Source organism: Onychostruthus taczanowskii, unplaced genomic scaffold (assembly GCF_017590055.1).
Source record: "Onychostruthus taczanowskii isolate IOZ18803 unplaced genomic scaffold, ASM1759005v1 scaffold59, whole genome shotgun sequence".
NCBI classification, from domain to species: domain Eukaryota; kingdom Metazoa; phylum Chordata; class Aves; order Passeriformes; family Passeridae; genus Onychostruthus; species Onychostruthus taczanowskii.
The window spans coordinates 1,525,106-1,551,870 of NW_024503568.1; the positions used below are offsets into that span (position 1 = coordinate 1,525,106).

General features: G+C 38.6%; 1 protein-coding gene across 6 annotated transcripts in view; it reads right to left on the reverse strand.

The window, feature by feature from the left end:
* HDAC9 (histone deacetylase 9) overlaps positions 1–26,765 on the reverse strand; it is a 453,421-nt gene that overhangs the window by 266,097 nt on the left and 160,559 nt on the right. For 2 of the 6 annotated variants that reach the window (XM_041418228.1, XM_041418227.1), the window contains exon 3: positions 4,771–4,833. In XM_041418228.1, the coding sequence (XP_041274162.1) occupies positions 4,771–4,833 (63 nt within the window). Of the gene's footprint in view, positions 1–4,770; positions 6,013–26,765 lie in introns of those variants that run through there. The other 4 variants (XM_041418226.1, XM_041418224.1, XM_041418222.1 and 1 more) reach the window with 3 other exon arrangements.

Below are 26,765 nucleotides of genomic sequence, written 5' to 3' on the forward strand. Positions count from 1 at the left end.
TTTCCAGCTTTTCTAATTTGCTATTCTTGTCAGTCTTGTACTTTGAATTTCAGGCTTTTCTCACAACCTATAAATATACCTCCTAATACAAAGCAAGACCATCAGGTAACCATATAACATCAGAAGCTGCAACTGGAATTAAAAAAAAAAAAACCAACAACACAAAAGTAGGAAAAGGCAATGTTATAACATTAGTTCTTACAGCATTAGACACATGAAATTAGAAACATCGGCCTGTATTCAATGTTGTCTCAAACACAAAACAGAAAAGGCAGCTTACTTCCATTTTAGCATGTTTTTGTTCAACTGAATTCACAACTAAAGTTTTGTCCATCATACATTGCAGGGCAAAGCCTCTACTCAGAATCAGTGAGACTGTAACTACACAAGACCTGCAGGTTTATGTTGCTTGTTTCTTCTCATTGTATTGACTGTACTGGCTAAGGCCTTACACTTCCCTAACAATTAATTAAAATATTTCTGCTACTATTATGAACAACCAGATTATCTTGTACCTTGCCTTTTCAAAAGGCATTGAAAAAGACGCTCTGGTTGTTATCCAAAACTTCCCTATGCTGAATTTCCACACTCAATTTTTTCATTACTCTGAAGCTCAGCACATCTATTCTCATTCTTCCTGCTCTCTCCGAAGTGTTACTGCCTGAGATACCATAAATGAAACATTTGGTATCCATAAGAAGTTTATGGTACCTGATTCAGATACACAAATATGTCAAGTTTTTCATGAGTATCAGAGCAAAACTTTAAATGAACTTGCTTTTTCCAGGTTCTCCACAGGAAAAGGTGAGCAGGTAAAGGTTTTGTTCAGGAAAAAAAAAAAAAAAAAGAAGAAAAATATGGGAGAGCAGATACCAAAGAACTTTCCCTGAAGGCAATATAAATCCATGTGTAAAGCAAACCCCATGCATACAAGGTCATGCAGACACATGACAGAGAGAACATACAGGACAAACTGTGCGCACTGGGGTTTACTGAGGGAAGATTGCTCATGAGCTCCTGTCAACCCACGTACAGCACGATGCATGCAGCAGTAATTCTGTCATTTATATTCAAGTGACACAGTTTACATTTCCTCACTGGTGCAGAGAATAAACATTCACTACATTCACTTGCAACACCTGTGAAATTGAAGGTATTTTACAAGCTTGTAGGTAGATGAAGCCAATCAAATTAATCATTCTGAACCATTACATCCCCTTCAGAACAGTTTTGCTCTATCGATTCATGGTTCTGACTGGTATCATTTACTGTGTTTCACAGAAGGATTAGCTGACATAAGCAGGATTGTGTAACTTGCTCAGGTCACCTGTCAGCTCATTGACAAGACAAGCATTAAGCTCACTGTCTCCTTGAACTCTTGGTTTTTCAACAGAACAGCTTTGGGCAGGAAGCAGAGGATGCCTTATCCAATAAGGAGGAATTCAGGCAGGGTACTGCAAGGCTGTACATGAAGATATGGCCAGTGGGGAAGACTTAACAACCTTACCCTTTGAAAAATCAGCGCTGTATATTAAATCACCAAAAGTTGGCATTACTTCCTGGAGTCCCAAACCTACAGATAGCAGCATCGGGTAGGTCCTTCCTTCTCCTTCACACAACTACCATTTATTTAAGAAATATAGTCTTGCATCAGTTATTTATTAACTACATTTTAATGAGTGTTTTTCCCATGGACTGTGCTGCACCAAATGCTTTTTTTCAAGGGCTTTCAGTTTATTATTTGTACTGTGAAAAGATCAGAGGCCATGAGCCAGAGACTGATTGTTAGAATCCACTGAACACACATGCAAATTCAGTCTTTTCTGTGTAAGGTAAAAGGGACATAATAGATAAATATTAATTCCAGGTAAATAAGAGGCTTTAGATACTAGATTTATATTGTAAATGTGAAGTTAAAATAACTATGGTACCAAATAAGAATACATTAACATCATTTTCTCATATAAAGATGCAGAGCGCTTGCTGCTGCATTTTAGAGCAACAGTACCATATGGGAGAATTTAGTTCAGTCTTCTCAAGACAACTGAAACTGCTCTCTGCAGTAAGGTGTAGGTGTCTGCAAATTACACAGCTTCTTGAGTCAGCGCTGATCTAGATTGCTCCATTCATAATTAGACTTTTGATTGGTACCTATCCAGATCATCTCATTCATAGTATGACTTACAAGCAAGGATGGAGACAGACAGGAAAGGCAGCAATTGAGGGAATACCAGGAGAACTGAGTCTCATGTCAGAAGTATTTCCTATGCCTGCTCTTGTCAGAAATTTCTTAGACATTTTGCTTTGCAAACCCAATTCATTGAGCAGTGAACTTGTCCTCCTTGAGGATCTCTCCAGCCCAGCTTAAAATCAGTTGCATAATATATGTGCATTGTATCTGGATACCAGCAAAACTAAAAATCTGACTGTTGTTTTCTGTTTTAACTTATTCTTGAAGACTTTGGAGCAAGCACATCGATGGTGCAAAGCACAAACTTTTATGGATCTGTTATTTTCTTAACTCCATGTTACCTTTTAAGCTGAGTATAAAGCACGTACATTTAAGGGAAGATAACTTTAAAGTAAGAGCATTGTGAAAAGGAAAATTCAAATGACTCTTTCTGGCTTCTCCAAATGCTAGTGCATACTGTCATACCAAAGCTATTTCTTTCTTCCCCATATGCATCATAAATGGAAACAATGAAAAGTTACCAGAACTGATCCTGTAAGATGCTAAACATGCGGGAGATGAAGGTAACCAAGAGCAGGTTTCATATGACATAAACTGAAACTACAGACTATGTCAACTACTTGTAGTCTAGTTGCATATTTTAAAGACCAACAGAGGAATGTTTTATGTTTCACAGAATATATATATATATATATACTTAAACATTTTTTTATCTGGATAATATTGAATAGGGTTTTGTGAGGATTTTTTTTGGTCTAAACCTCCCCTCTACTCTACTTGGCACTACAGGTGAAATTCTGTATGCTATATGGACTTACTTAATGTATTATCAGACACAAATCAACAGTTACATGATATTCCTATTTCCAATGAAGACAAGCAGAGCTATAAACTTACAGAAAATCACCTCCTTTTCCTGAGTTTCAAATTAAAAAAATTGCTATTATATTAGTTGGCAGTTAGAGGGTAGCATAGTGAGATAAACCTCCCAAATTTTCGCTTGTGAACCATTAATTTCAACTTGACTTAGTACTAAAAAAAACCCAACAACAATAAAAAAAAAAGGAAAACAGGAGGGAGAGGATGCAATCAGCCTTATCTCTAACCAATTTAAAAGCACTGGACACCTGTTGAGCTGTTCAGGAAAACTAAGGAAACAAAACAAAGCAAAGCAACAATTCTTGAACAAGAGGTTGACACTGTAGATGGCTTTGCAGAAGAACTGAAACACTTCCAGAAAAACTTTTGCTCTTACCCACAGTCTTTGCTAGAGCTTTGCTGTTCAAAATTATAAACATGCCTTCACCTGATTTGTGTCCCCGACAAAGGAGCTGAAATTGGTGATCAACAACCTAAAATTATATGTTAGAAAGGAGCACAAGTAAAACTTCTAGCTCTTTTCCTACAAAGGAGGAAAATAAACAGTTTAAAAACAAACAGACATAGGCTCAGTGTACTGAGAGAGGTAATATGTGAAGAGAGGTATGGTCTACACACATAATTACCTTTATAAATTGAGGTCATTCAAGATTTGGGAAAGAAGAAAAAAGAAAAGAAAAAGAAAAAAGAAAAATAAAAAGAGGCACAAACTAAGACTAAAATACATGCAAATAATTCATCCTGCTTTCCACATATGGATCTGCTATAAAACTAACACTTTCTGAAAAACAAAGTAAGAAACCTAGGTTTAAATAGACATAAACTGGAAAACACTGTGCCCCAATATACAAGAGTTCCATCCCAATGAAAACTGTACTGGAATTAACTTTAGGAGAGAATAGGCAAGAGTAGACAACCTGAAATGTTGATGTACTTAGCCCATCTAAATTGAATGGCAATGATTCTTTCAAGTCAATTTATCCTCAGTAGCAGGTGTCAAACACAGCTATGAAAGAAACTAGAAAACACAGGGGTAGCTGTGAGGAAACATACAAGAGGAAACATGCAGTGCTCTTTCTGAGCAGCTTTGAAATACCTTCATGAAAAAACACATCCAATTTACTTCTCAGTGAGTTGTTACCTGTAACTAGCATTGCCAGGTTCACAAATATTTTTAAAGTAACAAAATAAACCATGAAGTTTAAAGACATTTTGCAATAGCACTGTAATGAAAAGAGAAAGGTATTGTTATAAAACCCCCTTCATATGCAAACTAGAGAAAAGGAAACTCACAGAAAGAGCAAATCCTGTTTACACTAGACATATGACTAGAATTGCTTATGAGGGGGTCTAAATGCAGCCTTCTGACAAGGTCTGTCTGAGGAAACCTCTTCCTGTGAACAAGCCTCCACCATGAGCCCCATTTTGCAATCACGAAACAAAACAAACAAGGAAACCCAAACTCGACTTCAGTTGTGAGCATTTTGCTGCGTCTGGAAAGCAGCAGACCAAAGGAGACAAACTCCTCGCAAAAGCAGCAGCAACTGCAATCTAAAATACTTCCAGAATTATATAACAACAACTTGGATAAAACCCACAAAAATAAAGTCGCTTCTTGAAAGGAAGGGTTTTTTCTTGTCATTCTAGGCTATATGTTCCCGGTCAGCCACTCAAGTCTAAGGCACGGAGCTGTCTCTTACCTGAGCTGATCATACTGTGCATTCTTTGCTGAGCCAAGAGCTGTTCACGTCCAGAAACCCCATCTGAGGAAAAACACGATTCACTCTCGTAAATTGTCTGCAGCATATTCCAACTGGTCTGCACTTCAGCTACACAAGAGATTCATCACTGCACTTGCACATAGGCTTCGGGCACGACCCTCTGCAGTCCTACCTCCTTCAGCGAGGGTCGTGAGATAATACGCTTCAGCAATTAGCAGTGTTTAAGCATTTGCACAAGTATCTATGAGGAGAAGGAAAAGCCCAAATCCACCGTCGGCAGCCCCCGCCCGCAGGAAGGGAGCGGTGAGCGTGCGGGGGGCTGAGCGCTGCCGAGTTTGAGCAGTTGCGTTCGGGCAGCCAGCGGCAGGTGGAAGAAGAAATGAAGAAATATCTCTGCGCTTTGGGCTTCCTGGCAGGGCGGGGAGGGGGGGGAAACTGCCTCTAACAAACCATCAAACCGAATAAGCCACCTTTCCAGGGACCCGGAGACGCGGAGGGTTTAACCGAGCTGACCCCAGCCTAGCCCCGCGTTGCCGTGCCCGCGCCCCTCTCCGCTCCCGGCCGGCTGTCCCTCGGCCAGGCGGCTGGGCGAAGTTGGCGGGAGCAGCAGCGATAACTCATTTGCATTTGAATTGACACCCTCGTGGCCCAGCGGCGGCAGAAATAGAACAATGGCCGGCCTGAGCCAAAAATAGGTCAAGCATGGCCGGGTGATTGGAGCCTGCATTAATGCGTTTAAAAATACCACAGCAAACACAGCTGTCCAGTCTCCGTCTTTCAAACTGCCGCCCGTCCTCTGCGCGCCGCCCGGCCCCGGACTCAATTAACCCCTTCCCCCTTCCCAGCCCGTGTCAGTGGGGATACGCCAGGGAAGGGGCAGGGGAGGCAGGAGTGGGACAGGGACGGTCCTCGCCCGGGACTTGCGCCCCTCTCCCTCCTCACCCTCCCCCGGGGAGTGTTTGGTGAAAAGAGAGCAAAACGCCACGGCCTCTGCCCGTATCGGTCCTAAAATATCGCTGGGAGGTTTTGCTGGCGATGTGGTTTCTGCCTCGCCCACGCGCAGCCATCCTGCTGTTCTATTTTTGCTGCCCGTTTCTCTGGCTACGCCACAGTTGGCTTTGGCAGGGGAGGGAGCCAGGCGGCCGCCAGCTCCCGGCAGGACCCGCAGCCGCCGCCGGAGAGGCGATTCTGCAGCTAATCGGGCCGGGGGGAGCAGGAGGCGGGGGCAGAGGTCCGTGCGGACCGGGTTTTGTACGTGAGGCTATAAGCAGCCTTTCCGTATTTAGCATGCTTCATGTAATTCTTATAGTAAGTCACCGGTTGTGGCACAGCATGTTAGACACGCTCACCGACTATGCACTATTTGGTTGACTTGCTAAAATTTGGAGAGGCTGAGTAGTTCGCACTTATTTTTAGAAGCATTAGGCAATTTACACAGCGTCTTTTTCAGTTCTTCAAGATGATGTGGTTTCAGAAGAGCAGCTTTTGACAGCGTATCAGACAACAGCACCATGCTCCTCTGTGGTTTGACAAGTTTCACACATGTGAAGCCCGTTTTTCATACTGGTATTTCAAAAGTAGCATCTCATTTGATCATTAATATACCTATACACAGATAACTTTCATTTCAGTGTTACAGACAGTACTTTACTTCTCAGAGTCCTACTCTGCCTTACAACACTTTTTACACAGTGACCAAAGCCTATTGCTACCTATTGCTACAGCAGCTTGACTACTCTCTTACCAAAATTATAAGTCTGCTCCCATGTTCCTGCTCTACAGGAGCAACAGTGGCCACTGGGATGTGATTCCTCACCATAATCAAGAAACCAGCACAGAAGCTGTGTTGGAGCTTTCTAGAAATCCACAGAATTCTCAACTATCAACATAATATTTTGCTCCTGAAGACACAAGAATTCTCCCAGTATCTGGGGCTCTCTTATGCCTTTTGGTGAAGAATCTTCTGTATGCTTACATGGCAGATCAAAGCTAAGGGCAGTACATTTTTTAATACACTTCTCACAACTGTGTTACCGAATAAAAGATTCCCAATGACAAAGTACTGTGACACTCCTGCGGTGTTTGGCTACTTGATGGCACCTAGGAAGTCTGTGGCTCAAGTCTTCCCATGAACCCAAACCTTTTCTTCTTCCATGTGCCAAATCACCTGGTCCTGAGACTTAACCTGAGAATTAAGTCCTGCCCCCGGGACAGGGACAGACCGCAGCAGCTGGCAGCAGCTGGGGTTTTCCCTGCAGAATCCTCAAGTTAGTACCTATCACTTCTTGCTACCCTGCTGTCCTTGGCAGCTCTCTTCCCTACTGAGGAAGCATGAAGCCCTGCAGATGGCATTGCACCCAGCTCTGCAAAGGTCCATGAGCAGGGGCAGGGGCACTGGCAGCACAGTGGCAGGTAGGGTGTTACAGTGCAAGATTACAGGTGAACACAACACTTACCATTGCATAATTAGTTCCTGACAGTTTGGTATCATAAACATTTTCTCTGGAAAACAAAACTACCCCAATGTTTTGTGGGAAATATGTGGCCTTTCCACAGTACAGAGCAGTTTAACACAGTGCAAGAGGCAGAAGCAGAAATCTCCTCTAATGAAAAAAAAGCTTTTTATAGACTGAAGTAAATAGAAAAAGTGGAATTGCTTGTGCCCTTCAGCCAAACAGAACATGACGCTGTTTGGTGATTCAGCACCTCAAAATAATCAAGTTTCATATTACAGGGAAACACGGGAGGAATAAGTTAAAAACAGGTCAGAACATGGAAAACTGTGGAGTGTGGGATCTGGTATTAGGTACCCATATGTGTTTATAACTTCTTATATATGCAGCTGCGTTTTAAAAGATAGTGTTCACAGCTCTAAATGACTTAAAATACTTCAGTAACTAAAAGCAAACTGTATTCAAGAGCAGAAAATGTACATTTAGATATTTAGCTGCAAGTGTTCTTAATCGTGACGTATATATTTTAAACTGACAGACACATAAACTGTCTTATGCTCGCTAATTCACAGATCATAATAACTACAGCATTATGCTTTACATTTTAGATGATACATAAAAACTATATAAAAATATTTTACTTATGAAATCAGTCACCACAAAGGTAGGGTTTTTACAACCTGAATTCTTCCGACTTGCTTTGACATAGTATAAGCCTACATTGGTATGTCCTTAGGTTTAAAACACACGTGTAAATCCATTTCTTTTGTACATAATATTTAAGCACATGCTCAAATTCTACTGATTGCAATAGAATTTAAACACATAGTTAAACACTTTGCTGAGTCAGCCCAGACTTTAACTGCACAATCACGTGAATTTAAAGAGCTCCTTAAGAGTCCCACAGGGGAAGGATAAAGGGTTCATGCCTGAAGAAAATCTGGGTTTTATTTTTAAAGCTATGGATGTTATAAGGTGACATTTTCATACAGGAACATAAGGGGATTTTTCTGTTTTTTCAAATGCATTTCCTAAACTTGGAGAAGTTTAATGACACTGGCAGTAAAGGTAAACTGCTGAAATGATTGAGTGCTGCTGAGGTGACTCTAAATGCAATCAGCCACTTTATAGAAAACTTAAGGCATGTTAGTAGCACTCTGATCTCATTATAGCATTTTCACAATGTGTTTCTCTTATTTTCCCTCTGAGTTGTTAAAAACAAATAAATATAAGGAAATTAAATCTGGAAACCACATTACTGCAACATTAAGACTAAGAAATGAAGCAGTCCAATTTGAAAGAGCTAGGATTTCTACTGCGTTATTAACTCTGCAACAGTATAATTAAGTAATACTTTTGCCTTTTTTCTAAATTTTTATTTTCCTTTCAAAGTACAAACAGTAAATTACTGATTGTTTTTACCATACCTCATTTCTCACATGTTATTCTGGAGCATTGCCCTCATTGATATTAATAATTCAGTTTCAACTTTTGCAGTTTTCTTAATTGTAAATGAATATTTGCATAGGTTATTTTATCATATTGCTCAATTGTATCACATAAATATTGAACACATTAAAAAAAGAGATTTTCTCTAGCTTCTAGTCATATGCTTAAATGAGGACATTGCAGTCTTACAGGTGTCCCATTCAACCTTTTTTCAGCCTGCTTTTCATTTGGCAAGTGAAAAGGCAGGGAGTAATAACATGCATCAATGTCAAACAATTCATAAACAAGTGGGAGCTAAATTAAGGTTGCATGAGTACAATTAAATTTGGCCTATTTCAGTACTGAAGGTTTGAGTTCTAATCTTTGCAGCCTAAAGACTTCCTAACTATTTTTGTGTATCCAATCACTGGGATTAAAAAAAAAAAAGGAAGAAAAAAATTAACTATTGCACAGAACAGATGTTTCTGAAGCCACAGTTCATTAGATACCATTAGTACCACGTGAAACCCAAACATCCAGCATAAATTACTACAGCTTATGCTAGAGGATTAACCATGTTAACGAATAGCAAAAGACTATTACCACAGAGAAGCAGATGGTTTGGGAGCAGCAAGAAATCAAGGGAGATGCTGTAATGGCCTGGTCCTGCTCCCTCTTGGAACTAAGGGACCATATTCCAAGTGCCTGGAGGAGTTAAAATGGATTGCTTAATCCATGTGCTTTGGGTAGAAATACAAAGTACAGGAATGTTTCCAACCAATTCTCTATGTAGCAAGCCTTGGCATTGCCTGTGCAGGAATACATGGTGCTTTTCTTTGCAGGGCTGGGAAACCACGTGATAGACATTTTTCAAGTGAGGAGAAAACTGCAATTCTAGTGTTTTAGCTCAATTCAAGCTTCAAAGGAATTTTCTGGGACAAAGAAAGGCATATCTGTAGCTTTAGGGGATTTTGTGACAAACAATGGGAGAGTAAAACTTCGAAAAGTTCTGAGGATAAGAAGTGCTATGTAAGATAAATGTATGGCTTTCTTATCATCTCTTGTATAAGAATACAAAGAGTCTTGCATCTTTCTCATGCAAATTAGCTCAGGGGTTTTGTAACTAGTTGATGACATCACTTCTTTCTCCTCTTAAAGTACAATTTTTTGTTCACATATATAAAGAAATTTACTAGAAATTAAGTCTTAGACTCAGGACACCTCAACAGCACATAGCTGATTATAAGCACAAGGCTTGAGTTAAGCATATGCTTAATGGCTTCATAAATTAAACCCTTCTGAATCACAAAGCTCAAGTAATAAAAAGACCATTTTACACTAATATAGAGCTATGTAGTAAATAAATATTTAAGTTAGGGAAAACATACAAAATTAATTTATTCTGTTGACAAAGTTGTTTATCAGGTTGGAACTAAAATCTCCATGTTTTGTGGCAAGACTGAGGTAAATTGCACATAAACAACACAAGGCAAAGCAACATCAGATAAATGACAAATAAATGCCTCAGACCAGCAAAGCACTTTGTCCCTTTTATGCCATTAATGAGTTTAGAGAAGATATGAGCAATATGAGATTTCCTGCCTCTTCACGGCTATGCCCAGCTTCCTTAGAGAGACACTAGAGCCGTGCCTGCTGCTCCTGGCTCCACCAGGCACACCTGGGTGCACATGCACTAAGGAACCTTGGAGCTCATCACCTGGGACAGCTGCCAATATGTTCAGCATCCTCCAGGCGTTTCAAGCTTGTTGCACACCTGATGAGCAGATAATCTGTGCCTCCATGCAGGGTTTTGGACTGCATGGGTAATCATGGGTAGTCTGGCAGGTCAGATCACCTGGTCCCTGTTCCTGGACAATAGGCTACTAAATCCCTATTGCTGGAAAACCAATAGGAGCACCATCTCTAGCTTGTAATATATGCCCGGGTTTGAGTGATTTCTTTTTTTTGGATTTAAGACAAGAAATATAGGCCATGCATGCTGCCTGGAGACTTGTGGAAACCAATGGCTATGCAAAGGATTTGGAATCATAGCAGAAGCCAGCCAGCCAAATACAAACTCCTAGGATTACACCAGGACAAAAAAGGCTAATAAAATACTTGGAAATATAACAAGTTTGTACTGAATAACAGCAGTAAGATGATATACATATCACAGAATATCTTGGGGTACTGTAACTTCTCCCAGCATAAATACTTGAAAAAGAATGCTGAAAAACTGAGGATGGCAAGGCATGCCACATGCATAAAATAGGTTTGGAAAACCTATGAAAACTGGAAACCTAAAGACCTGTGATACTAAATTTATTGATGAAGCTCAGGGGTGGCTTGGCATTGTCTATAATACACAGGGCAAGATGTCCTGTGGGATAGTAAAATGATCTTTTAAGAAATAAGGCCTTAAGAAAAATCCATTGATTAGAAAAATTCAAGCCAGAGGTGGACATGCATTTTAAGCATGCTTCAAACACTGAAGCAACTTCCAAATGAGCTTGACATCAGTATTGACCATGTCTCTGAAAAGAAACTTTAACAGTTCTGTATGTCAAGCTTAAGGCAACTTTTGTTGTAGAACTCCAAGACAGGTTTTCTCTCATGAGTGTAAAAAGGTCAGATCATGTGGGCAGAATTATAGAATTGCTTTGCTTTAAAAAGATCTCTAAGATCATTGAGTCCAATCATTAAAGTAAGTATGTCCAAGTCCACCAGCGAGTTCCCACTTCAGCTACCTTCAGCACTAGTAAGAACTACTAAATATTGCTGAATTGATGAAATTGATGGAATAATACATTCCATAGTAATATATACAAATCTAAACCAATTATTCCTACTTCAGAAAAAATTTTATTATTTTAAATCATCCTCTCCTGAAAAGCAGAAGCTTAATTTTTGTTTTGTCCTTTTTTTTTATTTTTATCCAAACTATGTTCACTTTCCTATGATACTGGAAAAATTTTTACAAGGGTAGAAAAATGGAGTGCACTGTAAATTACTTGGGAAAAAAAGGCTTTAGGGGGAAAAAAAAGAACCCACAAAATGTTTGTTTCATTCTGCTATTCAAAGCTGCCCTTTTACATCAAATAATTAGATTTCAAAAATAGGGTCTTTCTAAATACAGGCTTGGATTCATGAAATGATGAGGTGGCTTTACATAATATATTACAAGCAGATTATAAAGCTATAGCAGATTTATAGCAGATTTATAGTAGATAGATACCAATTTGTAGACTGGAACAATTACTCTTTTAATTTTTTTTTTAAAGATGTTTTCTTAAATTTAAAATAAGTTAAAATTAAGTCAGACAACTGTCACTACAAGCCACTGGAAGCTTGGCCAAGAAAAAAACATTTTACATACAGCACTAAAAAGGGTCTTCTTTAAAGTGTGGGCCAAAGAATGGACCTGAGATAGCAGACCATGTGCTTGGCTGTGGGCACACACCAGTTTCTCCCACTGTGCTGCCTGCTTGGATTTCCTTCCTCTGCCAGCATCTCCACCCCTCACAGGGGAGCATTCAAGCACATGGAGAAACAGCGTTGGATGCACAAACACGCCCCTGAGAGCAGCAACAAATTGACCACTGCTGCGCTCTGAAAAGGTCATGTCTCATACTGGTCAATAATGTTGTTATGAAACCTCACAAAACCCTCACAGTTAGCTGGGCCAGGATGGCAACAATCCTCTTCTGGGTCTTTTTTCAAAATGTTTCAGTGAACCCAGATCCAGTTTTCATCTAATTTTCTTCATGCTCTTGAACTTTCATAAGGAATAGATCTGCAACCCAAAATGGAATCAATATTCACCAGCTTGGGAGCTGATTTTACACTGCTGCTGAATTTGGGGCAATGTTAAAAGGATGAAACTGTGACTTCATTGGGTAAACTGTAAATATTTTGCCTGACTTCAGCAGAACCAGCATTCCTTCTGAGGAGCAATATGATTTTAATTTTGTGTAACAAATTTATTGATTGCAAAAGAGGAGGAAAAATCAAAATACAATTGAAAGCAAGGTTTCATAACTCTGAAATGAAAATTACAACACTTTCCAAGTAAATATAACCTCTCCCTTTAGCTGAGCAAACCACTGTGAAAATCCTTTGAAAATATTAATGCAGCTACGTACTGCAACTGAAAATACCTTTACACTATGTAAAGGCAGTATGTGCTATGTACAGTACATACTATGGCACTGCCAAAATGTGCCACAAACTCGATTTTTGTAAATACAGGCATCCAACTGGTAATCCTAAGGCCAAACCACCCCTAAGAAGGCTTTTATCCATCCTTCAAGCTGATTTAGCCAAATCTTGCAATGTTCAGTTTGCTAGGCACTTGATCCCACAGAATGGAGGGGGAAGCCACAGCAAATTCCCAGAAAATTCCCAACTCAGCAGGCAGATTTGGGCAGCTGCTGCTTCCATGTGTCCCTCATCTGCCCCATCTCTGGCTTAAAGGAGAAAGATGTGAGTGCTTGAGCTCTCAAGGACAAGGGACAAGGCTGATCCCAAGCTCTAGTTTCCTAGAATGAGAACTGTTCACAAAAAAACCTGCCAGATTCTTTGAGCCTCAAACCACTGTGCAATGGCTAAAAACTTGCACAGGTCAGAACTAATAATTTGCATTAAAATCGTGGGGGAGCCTGAAGACAATACCCTGAATCCAGGTTCAGACAATACTCCCATTCTAATAAACTTCAATCAGATATATTTATGTCTTGCAAAGAAACTGGAAGGGGAAGGCTCTTGTAATAGCTTCAACCCTAATTGCTGCTGGGAAAGGGCAGTCCAAAAATGAAGTAAAAAGTGAAAAATAACTAGCTAGTGCTGGATTTCCAATGCCACAAGCAGAGAAGACAGACTATTTTCGATGACCTTAAGATTCTGACCATTCAAAATGTCGGATCAAACTTGGGCTCAAGGCCTGTTCTAAATATATCATAGCAGTCCTCCATGCACTTCATACCTTCCTGATTGGTAGTTGAGAGAACAGGGTGACAGGGCAGGTGATAATGGCAGGACAATAACACCTTTCAGCCAACAAATCCAAGGATCTGCACTGCCACAAGCCAGGTCTCACACAAGTTGTTGGTCACAGATGGGCTGGTCTGTGCACTTTATTTCCAGCCCCTTCTCCTCTTGTTAAAGCACTTGCCAGTGAAATCAACTGCTAGGTACATTTCAGTACTAAGTACAGAGCTTTGGATTTTTTTTTTTTTTATTCTGAATATAATCCAAACAAAGTGTTTTGATTAGTCTATGGAAAAAAAAAAAAAAAAAAAAAAAAGAGTCCATTTTCAGCAGCCCACAAAATCATGCTATATGCACGATAAATGGCAGTCTTGGCTAAAAGTATCCAGGGACAAAAGCTAGACAGATCAAGATGGCATGTATCACCCATGGACTTAGTCCACAGGAATGAGTAAAGAAATCACAACCCAGATTATCTTTCATGTTATTCTCCATCTTCACTCCTTACCTCTGCCAGAATTCCAGAAAAAAAGAAAAGCTAAAAAGCTGGAGGCAGAAAACTTGGGCAACTAAAAATTGAACATACAGTCAGCAAATGGTTTACTTGACATGACTTAGCAGCTTTCCACATCTCAGAAGACAAAGGATGATAACTAAAGCCATGAGACTGGTTTTGTGTTATCTGAAAAAGGGGTGCAGCAAAATTGGGCACCGCCTTAACTAAAAATAGATGTGCTGTAATAATAGGGCTGAAAAACCCCACATGAGTTAATTACCAGTGTGATGAAACAGGCTTCAGTTTGGTCAAGCTTTATTTTTTATTTTAATTGCCAGTAAGAATGTTTCTAAAAATAACATCCTTGTGTTTTATAGTATTAATTTGCTTAGCATCCTAAAGAAATGCTTGTCTCCATTTTTGGACTGTACAGAAATGTGACAACTTTGCATTTAAGGAATAATTTACTTGAAGTAACACAGCAGAGGTGGTTTTATTCAGAAACTTCAAATAAAATGCTACTGTAAGCTATTTAATCACACGGTTTTCTTTCAATCACTGTTTACAGGCATACAAAGCACATTTCTCATAAAGACATTATATGTATAAACCTCCTATGTATGTGTGTGTGTGTGTGTATAAAAATTTAAACAGATTTAAAGCACTTTCAGCTACTGGTGTCACACGCCACAGTTGAAATACTAAAGTGTGAGTACATTGATGTAAACAACAACAACAAAACATCTAAAAGGTACCTAAGCAAATGTCTCGTTTAAAACATGTGATGATTGACTATTTTATTGACTTGGGCCCTAAATCACTGTATGTACTCTTGTTCATTTACTGTCCTCTCAGATGCAGCAGAAAGCCGCCAGCAATTCAGAGAGAGAGTGTGCTATTCCGGGACCCAACAGAGAATGAATAAGTTGAGAAGTTGAGCAACTAACTATATTTGTAAGGGGAAATCTCCAAGGCTTACCTACCAAAAAGAATGTGAGGCTGGAAATATACCAGGATGGTTGCCAACAGAAATATTTCATCAGTCAATCTTTTACAGTCCATGGCTCCCATTTCATTTTTTTGCCAACTTATTTAGCACTGCTGGCACCAGCAACATACAAGTTAGAGATGCCTTAATTTCTCACCTGCTTTTTCTGGAACTCAGCTGTTTTATGATACTTTGCCTTCTGATCCAAAGACCACAGGCTTGTCACAGGATGCCACAAAGGGGTTTGTGCAGTGTGAGGAGAAGGAAAGGACAGAGGTGGTCAGTAGATCATTAGTGGCTATGCACCTCCTTCAGAGTGACCCGCAGCTGTGGAGGGCTGGATCAAATGATCATAGTAACTCCTTCTCAAGTGGCATTGGGAAAGAATGTGTTTCTTGTGCATGAAACCGAGGACAACCATTTCTCCAGCATCCTGAATATGACCATCCTCTAAGGAAGACTACGTATGCTAAACAATATATTTTTGGAACATTTAAATCAAAACAGCTATTGATGCAGTCTTGGCATGGCTGCACTGCTGATCAGTAGAATGGTGTTTATTTGGATGGGATGCAGGTTTCAGTGGCAAAATCATGTTATGGAGTTCCTGATACTTTGCTGTCCTTGTTCTGATGGCAGGAGTTTACACGTATTTATACATGTGATTTGAAAGGAAATCAGATCAGATCAGTTTTCCAGTATGGCTCAAAAAGCACAAACAAAAAAAAACAAGACCCCAAAAGCCCAATCACAAAAAGCAAGAAATTTTTATCCTTATGAGCTCCTCTCTCTGCCTTGTCAAGCCCCAAGCACAGTGGCAGAAGTTCAAAGGACTTCTGACAGTGCTATACTAATGCAGAAGTCTTATTACTAACTGATATGACAGGTATTCAAGAAGATTTGCATATCAAAGACATTGATGAATCACAGATAACCTATATGGCCATGCTAATATATATATACATATACACACACACACATATATACACACATATATATCTATATATATTTATATATAAGCTGACTACTCAAACTAGCCAACATCATTTAAAGATATGCACAAAGCCAACAGCACTCAAATATCTTTTGGACACTATGAGGCAAAAAAAAAAACCTCAAAAAAACTTAGAACTCAAAACAGGTTTTTTTTTTTAGAGCCTCAAGGCTCTAACAATTTGTAGCCATGCTGGTATTGATCTAAATTTCATTAGGAAAAGAAACAATTAAGGTCTCCTTTGAAAAGGAGAACAGTATTCTTTAATTAGTTTCTATACAGACCACACTATTTTCTGATGATGCAGAAAAAGGAATATTGGGTTAGGCGATTTCTACAAGAGTTCAGCTGATGCCTTTGCTTTTCATAGAAATTCAGATGAAATTTAGGTTACCTTAGGACTTAGACTAAACTAATGGACTCTGGTTTCCTCTGCATCTTAAACACTTGTGTGCAAAACTCCCCTACCAGCCTGTAATTTTCCTGTCTCAGAGGAGGCAGCAATCAGTGTGCCATTTATGCACTGAGCAGACAAAGGGACATTCTCAACACTGCTGGCATCACAGGAGAGGCTGATAAACAATCCATATCATCTGGCCACCCCATTTAATAAGGTTCACATTTGTTTTTATTGTCTCTGGAAGAGAAAAGCGATACACAGGAAGGCTTGTTTTGTGCTATTCTGCTCAACACACAGACTTGAAGAGCATTAATTTTGTCCATCATTAAAATTAATAATATAGTTTTCAGATTTTCAATTTACAGGCAAGTCTCCCAAAAGATCTTACCTACTCTGTAAGAGGGTATTGTATGGAAAGTACAATATCATAACCTGATTTCACATACAACACAGCAAACCAGCCTGAACATGGCTTGTGCCATTTACTGTCATTCAGGGCATGAAATAATCTATTTCTGACTCTCATGGATGACCAGTTCCCATATTTGAAAAAGTAACATTTTTTCCTCTACCTGAAACAATGTAATTTTTCACTGGCAGAAAGCGAGACCTGCAGCAGTCCTAGTTTGGAAGTGCCAAGAAGAAAATTTTCTTTTCATTCATGTAGCTACCAGATATATACAAAACACTGCTGGACTTTTTTTTTACTATTTTTCATTCTTACAGATTTCTACTTTTCTTGTGGTAACATTCAAAAAGATGTGACATTTTTACATCTATGTATTTATTAATCATATATTTGTTAAAAATGCCCATGAGGGATGATTAATGAACGCTTAAAAAACCCCAAAATTGTTAGGGAACTAGGGTTGAGAGGTCTTGAGTTGCAATTGCTGATCACAGATTTCCAGTGATCAGAGATCCCATACAGCCTATGTTTCAGTTCCCAATCCGTCCAATGGGAATAAACTGCAGTATGTTTCACATCACTCTTTAGAACACAAGTGCTTTAAGGATGCTCAGACATGATGGAAGTGGAGAACATACACTTTCTCTAGGCTAAAATACTTTCGCCAAACTATTTCTACAGCACACAGTTAGCAACTGCTAATCTGCATCCTTCCACAGAGAATTGGCAACACTGATTACTACCCATGGCTGTCAATGTTTTGTAGAGCCTACATTACTTCAGATAGCTGATTACTACCAAAATGAAATTGCAAGTGATTTCCCTAAACCACAAGAGTAGATGTTTTTTCTTCAAAAGCTAGAGACGAGTACAAAAAGGCTCTGCTTGCTTTCATATTTCAAAAGCTCTTTGGTTTTACCTGTGCTCCCTTAACTTGTCCTTCTCTTCAGAAACATTTTATATAGTTCTGTAAACTACAGAACATTGCTGCTTGCAAAAAACAAAAAAAAAAAAAACAGCTAAAAAAATTTTATGTCTCTCTAGATTCCAAGGCTTACAATTTACTGATATTTCCATTCACAAGGAGAAACAAGAGAGTTTAGCAATAGTTGTGGCAAGCAGAGAATCTCACTCATGTAGACACTAAATGTCTGGTTCTAAAGAAAAAAACCCCATCAATCTGAGCTCAAGAAAATGAATTTAAAAAGAAAAAAAAAGGCAATAAATACCTAAAAACCAAATGTGTGCCTTTGAGTAAACATTTCTTCCAGTCAATCTGTTGTACATTGATGAATTAATGAGATCAACTGAAGGACCTTTCCACTCATTCAGCTGAAGCTGTGGCCATACACACCCTGCTCCTTTTATTTCATCTCCAGCCCAGACCTGGCATGGTCAGATAGCTTTGGTCTATTTTTGGAATAAAAATATTTAAACAATGATTGACCATGATAAATTGTCTCTGCTCTCATCAACATTGAATTAACCAGTCCTCTTGATACCTTTCTCATGAGTCTGGAAACCTCATTTGCAAATAGGGTAAATAGTTCTGTTAGGATGTTCTTTTCAAACTGACCAGAACAGTCTTTGTATTGTGGGACCCATTTATAAATGCAATATTTTCCTTCTTCATTTGCTACTCCCATCAAAAAGGCTGGTATTTTCTAAGGGAAAAAACAGTAACTGAGTAACCATCTCATCTACAGTTTTCCTTCCTTGTATTAGTCTTTCTTCATTATTGCACAAACACGACTGTCCTGCTCTTCTCCTTTAACTCCATCTTTCATTCACTGATAAAATGGTGACTCCCTCCATGCTTCACTTACTAAACTCTCAGACAAAATACACTTCTGAGGTTTCTACCATGTTATTCTCTTGTTTGTGAAGAAGTCTCCCAAAAGATGGCTTAAAACTCTCCTCCATAGGTCAATACAAGGATTTCAGCTCCTTTGCTCAGAAAATCACTGGCATTACCAGGTAATATGGTTCTTTTCTTCCCAATGTGACGGAGCATGGATTTATACATACAGCCAAGATATTTCCAACCAGGCTGAAAAAATTACTTGGAAGAGGCTTGTTGTGGTGATGATAAACATAAAGTGCCTCCCATCAGATAAAAGAAGGGGTTGTGGCTTTGTACTACCATTGCCATTGCTCCTTTCCTGTACTGCCAGGTGCTGGGAGATATTTCACAGATTTGCCGACAGCCTGCGTTTCTACAAGAAAAATTCTTCCACTGGTCTGCTACCAGCTAAAATAATACCCTGTAATCATTACAATTCATATTTATTCCAGACCCAGTAATTCAGAATTCACTTCACAAGGTTTTAACTGCCATAATCTCTGCTGAATATTGAACTCAAGAAGAGATGCAAAGCATTCCTTGAAAAATGGCTCATGTCAAGCATTTATCAGCTCTGCCATTCTTTTCATGCATAGATGAATGCCTCTCTTATTTTCATTTTTTTCTCTTGTATTTACTTTCTATAGTTTCTGCAAAGAGTGTTCCACAATCTCTTCTCCCAGAAGCTTCTGATCACTAATTTTTTGTTTTAATCTTCATCAGTCTATATTTATCACTATATTTCACACCTTTGCTTCTTCCTCTTTGATCCTTTAATATTCATTGTGCACTGCAATTTCTTTACCTATTAACAGCCTGGACATTCTTCATTAAATCTAATTCAGAATGTGTTCTTTACTGCTTGTTTTCTCATTGTACTTGTAAACTTTCATCTTTCCTCTGTCTATAGAGATGCTGCAGGATTTGTTGTCTCAACTACTGAAATTCTCCCTCTGAGTCCTCAAATTCAAAGTAAACTTCAAACACAGACAATTTTGTCCAATTTTGTCACATCCCTTTTTTTTTTTTTTTTTTGAGAGGACAATGGTGGCTACAGTATTTAGAAATCATTTCACATTTTAAGTTTCACTGCTCTTAACCTTATGTCTCTTTTCCCCTGGAAATGTCTAGCTCTTTAAAAGCCAATAAACTGGTAGAAACCTTTCCTGTTCGCCCACTAAAATAACAGAGTTTATTCTTGAATTCAGCCTTTTCCTGTCATAAATTGGTGCAATCCCAACTGAAAAGGAAAGCATCCAAAAAGTGTAATTTCCTTTTGGCTCACCATGTCAAAGTAGATGTAAGCACACTGACAACATACTATAAGGCCTGTATACTTAATTTTCACCATTTGTAATCTCTCCAGAGGCAGCTTTAACCTTTGTTATATGGAAAACAGAGGTATAAAACTGTATTTTTGGGAAACATGAAACAAAGGTAGGCTTCTTATTCCATAACAGAAAGCACTCTTTCCACTGTGCACAGAAAGGCAGTTGCACCGTGAATAGAAAAGGAGGAGTGGAAGGTGTTTGCAGAAGAGGGACAGTTACTGTGCAACTTGGAATTCCACTAGAAAAACAAACATAGCAAAATGGCACTTTGGGAAAAACCACATTGTTTATCAGTCTGAGACTGAACAAGATACAATGACTTAAAAGCATATATTCAATATCACCAAAGAGAATGAGCTTGCAAAGTATACAGCAAAGCTTTCTGAACATAGCTAGGTTTCCAAATTTGAACAGTTTCATAATTTTTATGGATTCTTTCCTATCAAAATCTACTAAACCCTACATTTTCATTTCAGAGTCTTTTCTTGTGGAGGGGCACTTTCTATTTTCACTTTAAGGACAACGTGCATGGATGGTGCTACGGAGACAATAGGAGACTATTTTGAAGCAACTTTTACCTTTGTACTTACACTGACACACGACTGAAAAGATCTCACAGAACTTGTCATCCATGGATCTCAAGACTGGCACCAGCCTTCCTTTATTAGCTGATTCTTGACAAATATCAAGCAGTAGAAAGCTAAACTGCTCAAGGAGAAGATATAACATCAGCATGCAAGGATTTTTCTAAACAAAGCTCGTCTGAGTGACTCAGTTTGTTTTCATGATAAAATAAACTTTCTAGAAGTAACAATAACAAAGGAGAGTGACGTCTACCATTCTACCAGGACGTTGAGTCCTGGTGTTTACAGGTGCTTTATACCAACTAAGCAAAAAATAGCAAATAAATTACTAGGTTATATAAAAAGTAAAGCTTAAAATAACTGTAGTGAGCTAATGTTAGGGGTATGCAGTGAAGATTGGTTCATGCCTACAACGTACCATTACCTTCAGCTGTAAGATCTCCTTTATGAGCTCTACAACTACACTAGTGGAGCTGGTGTGAAAAGCACCATCACTAAATGGGCCATCAAGCAAACTGTCCCCTTGTTTTCCATATTTCCATATATTAACCTTATGTAGATTTTCCACTCTATCCTTATTTTGGGGAAATCCTGACAGTTTAGTTGCAAAAGTTCCTGGACTGCTGTATTTTTTCTTATTTACATGAGACTGAAGAGACAGCAAAATCACCTCTTTTGAGATTTTTTCATCTTTGTTGTTTTTATATTAAATACAAGGCTACAGATATGGCTCTTGCTGTCCTAACCTCTTCCTCACATATATGGTCACATCATGTCACAAAAGATGGTGTCACATCTAAAATTAGAAGCAAATCTCAACTGTGATGATTTTAACACTGAGTCTAACCTTGAGAAATGCTGAGTGCCTTCCAAGAGGTGCAGGAAAATGAGTTTGAGGGTTCTCGACAATATACAGATTTCGCATGCAGAATAGCAAATTAGAAGCGGCAAAATAGAAAAAAATAACAAACATACCATCCCCCCCCCCCCCCCCACAAAAAAAAAAAAAAAAAAACCAAAACCAAAAGCCAAGGGAAAAAAAATAGAGATCAATTTAGGAAAGGTACTGTGGAAAAACAGCGCAGAAAGTGGCAGGATTAGTGCTATCCATTTATATACAATACTTGGGGAATGTTTTTTTAAAGACTAATGTACTCTTAGTTTTTAAAGTTCTACTCAAAATCTAAGCCAGTGGCTGACAGGACTAAACCTGCTTCAAATTACATTAAGCGCTGCAGATTTGGCTCACAGAAAAAATAATGACATTGCATATTAAAGATAAGCCTTAAATGACCTTATTTACTTCACTATACCACCTGACAGGATCGATGAGATCACTAGCTATTTCTAAATTATCCCAGAGCACAAAAAGAAAGGGGGGGAGGGGGAAACACTGAAATATGAAAAAAATAACAAAGTCAAAACTATGAAACAAACAAAACACTTCCCAATTCCAGCTATTTTGCAATTGCTTGAGTTACATTTCACATTACTTTCTGTTGTCTTTCCACTTCAAATAAAAATTTTTCACACACCTCAGTAACTAACCCCATTTGCAAATTACTCAGTATGATCAATACAACAGATTAAAATATATATAATAATTCATAACCATAATATCATTAATCAAGGAAAACTGATATTTCACTAAACTTAAATCTTTATCAATATCAATTTTAAAGCAAGTTAAATTGTCTACAGTTGTGGGGAAAGAAATTTTATTTATTTATGTTTAAGTGGGGATGTGTGGTTGCATGAAGCATGAAATTTCTTTTGAAAACATATACTGATGGAACATTTATGACAGACAACATTTTTGCCATACATAAGATGTGCAACACATCTTACCATCACTCTTTTTATAAAGTTTGTTTACTTCAGATTACACTGCATCAAAGCCTTTCAAATGTAATTAGTATACACTTTCTGACAAGAAGTTGAATATCAGATGTCCAAAGCTGAAAATGTCTGACTTCCAGGAGAGACTGTGAAAGTTGCAGCTGTATCTGATACATGGCCTGAGTTGTTTTTCCTGGTAGAGTCACTGGACTTTCCTGCCACTGGCTCAAGCAGCTCTGCAGTCCACCCCTGCATCCCATGCAAAAGGGCACGTACAGTCAAGGGAAGTACATGTCTGTCTCACAACTTGAGGCCCAGTGAAAAATCAGGACACATCTCTTTTATTTTACTTTAGTGAATATTTATGATAACTGTTATCACAGTGAATAGTGAGAAGCGCTCAAAGTAGTTGCAATACAGACAAAGAAGGAAAACTTGAAAAATCAACAAATTTAATTACTTATCAGAATACATATTTCATAAAGATATGTTATTTGAACTATATTCTCAGAGGATTTGGCTCAGAACTATGGCAAGATCTGAGCTTTCATTCAAACTATAAAACTTCTTGTACTAATGTTGGGGATTTATCTGAATTTATCTCATGATGTACACTGCTAGGGAAGAGGAACCTGCAGGGGAGAAGCTTTGGTGAAGATGTTTCTGTTCCAGCTTAAAAGTGACACAGACAAGATGGAGTCAAGTATCAAATACTAACTGTTTGAGCTTTCCCAAGACAAAGGTGCAAATTCTTCAGTCTCCTCCCTGCACTTGCAATTTGACTTGAAGGATAAAGACTTCACATCTATTGAACCCATAGGAAATTTCCTGCTGCCACCCACAATTGATAGCTCCAAAAATAAAATAAAATTTATGTCAAAGGGAAAATTTGATTGATTGGGAGGGGGAATCAAAGAAAAAGAGAAAAAAAAAGTTATTTATTTCCTTTGAGAGGTTACAAATTAAAATTCACATAACACTTAGCAATGAAATATGTGTTCAATACAAATAACTGCTTTTGTTTTCCTACCTAGAGATAAGAGTTGACAGAGCAATTGTTAGTTGAATTACTGCTTCAATAAAAATCTGCCACATAAACTGTTCTGTTATAAATGAAAAAAAGTAAATTTCTCTTACTGTTTCAGAAGCTTATCAAAATGGCTAAAACCCAACTTGACAATTTATTACTAAAACTAAGTAGAAGGAATGTATGAGCCTGATTTTACCATGTTATGGCATTTCAAAATCATAGAATCATAGAATGGTTTGGGTTGGAAGGGACTTTAAAGATCATTCAGTTCCAACCCCCATGCCATGGAGAGAGACACAGGTTCCTGAGCCAGGTTCCTCAGAGCCCCATCTAACCTAGTCTTGAACATTCCCAGGGATGGGGCATTCACATGTTTGCAGGGCAGCCTGTTCCAGCTGTTCTGACAATCTTCAGAGTGAAAATTCCATCCTAATATCTAATCTAAACCTACTTTCTTTCAGCGTGAAGCTATTCCCCCTTGTCCTTTCACATGCTCTTGCAAAAAGTCCCTCTCCATCTTTCCTGTACCCTTCAGGTGCTGGAAGGTCACAATTAGGTCTCCTCACAGCCTTCTCCTCTTCAGGCTGAGCAATCTCAATTCTCTCATCCTTTTCTCATACAAGAAGTGCTACATCCCTCTAATCATCCTGTTGGCCCTCCTCTGGACTCACTCCAATTGATACACATTCCTCCTATGCTGGGGACCCCAGAGCTGATGCAGCACTGCAGGTGGGGTCTCACCAGAGCAGAACAGAGGGGCAGAATCCCCTCCCTTCTTGTGATGGCCATGCTGCTTTTGGTGTAGGGCAGGACACATTTGGCTTTGTGGGCTGTGAATGCACTTTGCAGGGTCATGTCCAGCCTCTCAGCCACGAGCACCCCCAAGTCCTTTTCAGCAGGGCTGCCTTGGAGTCCCACAGAGGACTCCATATGGAAAATATATGTCTGGGTAAAACAGCTGTTTGTGCCAGATATAACAGCCTTCTTACTATAAGAAAGCATAACACAAACTCAAGGCACAATCCTCTTTTGTTATAAGAAAACAACACACTTCCAATTATATATTATTTCCTTAAAATTATATCCAAAATTTTCTGCAGTATAGCCTCAAGCCATAAAAAGTGATCACACACCCAGTGCCATGGGCTCGAGCTCTGATACCCACTGAGGTAAAAGTACTGCAGCCTGGCATTCGGGTTGGGTTACATGGCTGGCTATACCAGCCTTGGAGGTGCAATGTGTGGTGAAAGCCAGTCACCTGCAGCCAGTGACCAAACCTCAGTATCACGAGTTCAGTACCAGGTGGATCCCTGAAAGTGGAAAAAACGTGACAAAGACTTACAACACCTGCCAGACCACAGAGCTAGCTCTTCTTCATATTTTTATCATGCAGCCAATTTACAATTCTCCATCCAGGTATAAGAAAAAGGCCTCTGAAACCAAGCAATGGATGCATGGATTGCCTACCATTTTGACTCATCTGCTGAATTTCATGCCTTTCACCATCTCTAATGAATCAAATATTTCTGCCATTTCTTGTATACACTACTTATTTTCTCAGTCTAATTAATCAAATATTTCTGCCATTTCTTGTATACACTACTTATTTTCTCATAGCTGCAAATGCCATGGTAGGAGCTGGCACTGCTCCATTTAAACATTACATGTGTTATTGAAAAACACATTTTTCATCCAAGTAATCTAAGAGGTCACCTTTCATAAAAATGTCCCACTGTTGCTTGCACGTATGAACAGTTTCATTATAGGGAATCCCTTGTAGAAGAGCACCATGTAAGGATATTATGAATACCTAAACATAAAAAGCTGTGGCTTTTGCAAAGACAGAAGTATAAAGTCTGGTACACCAAAAATTCACAAAAGCAGATGCAACTACAAACAGTAATTGTCTGATCTGAGCAACCAGGTCCTGGCTGGACCTGATCCAACTACACTACTGCCAAAAGCAAGAGTAGATTTCTTTTTTTCTCCCTCTTCCTGTTTTGTAAGGGTTTTCTTCCAATGTGATATTTATGTTAAAGGATAAGAACAGATGAGCTATAAATGAGACACTAAAAAGTGCTAAATCCTCAGAGGCAGTAGAGAGATTACATGGAAAAACACCCACCAGAAAACACACTACTAATGAATCTCACCTAGTAAGGGGATCTTGAGAACTCAAAAACATCCTTCAGTAAGCTGAAGGTGTGTCCAGATGAAAATCACAGAGTAAATTAAATAGAGGAACACAATAATTGACCTTCCTACACCAAAAAGTATAACAATTAGCTAGCATATTGACTTATTAATTCTGCCTTCAAGCACCGAAGCATCTCCTTTCCATAGACTACTTAGTCCATTAGGGACTGTCCACTACCACCTGCCTTATTTCATTTTTCCCAAGGATGCAGTGGGCTTTGGACAGGTCTACATGTTGCAAAATCTGGTACAGCCAAAAAATCAGATGCATAGCACATGCCAAAAAATAAAAAAGTATGTGGGCTGATGACCTAATATTTACAGTCTGATTAAAAAAAAAAATATATATATATATCTCTACACATGTGTATATATATGTGTGTGTGTGTATGTACATGTAAATCAAGAAAAAGAAAGTAAGATTTTTTTTTAATCTGAAATACAGCTATATTTGGCACTGTTTGTTCAACCTGTATGTAGCATTTCAAAACCTCACAAATGTAATAAATCTAATGTAATCTGAATGAAGTGTTTGCAATGTCATCTTTCAGATAAGCTATGTCCTAAGACAAAGTAAATTAACAGTTAACAAGTTTTGCTAAGTGAGCCATCCCCATTCATTTAATGGCATCCCCAACCAACAAAAGGAAAACTCTGTCACCATAACATTATACTAATAATTAACTGTGATGCTATTAAAGGCTTGTTCTTGAGGCTCCATAGGGACAATGAATTGTGCATTTACATTCTAGCCAGAAAAAATAGTTGCTTGGTAGCAAGGATGCTCACATCCGCTGCAAAATAATTACAAGGAAAATATTAAAGACCAAAGAAAAATAAAATAAACCAAAAATGCTCCTTTGTAATCCCTTAAATGTAATTCAGGGCCTTGTTGAATTTCTGCTGGGTGTTAGTAAAGAATTACCTCTCTACTCTGCATTTCTTGGTTGTAAAATATTAGCATGGTTTATAATACTCTGAGGTGAGATAAGGGGAT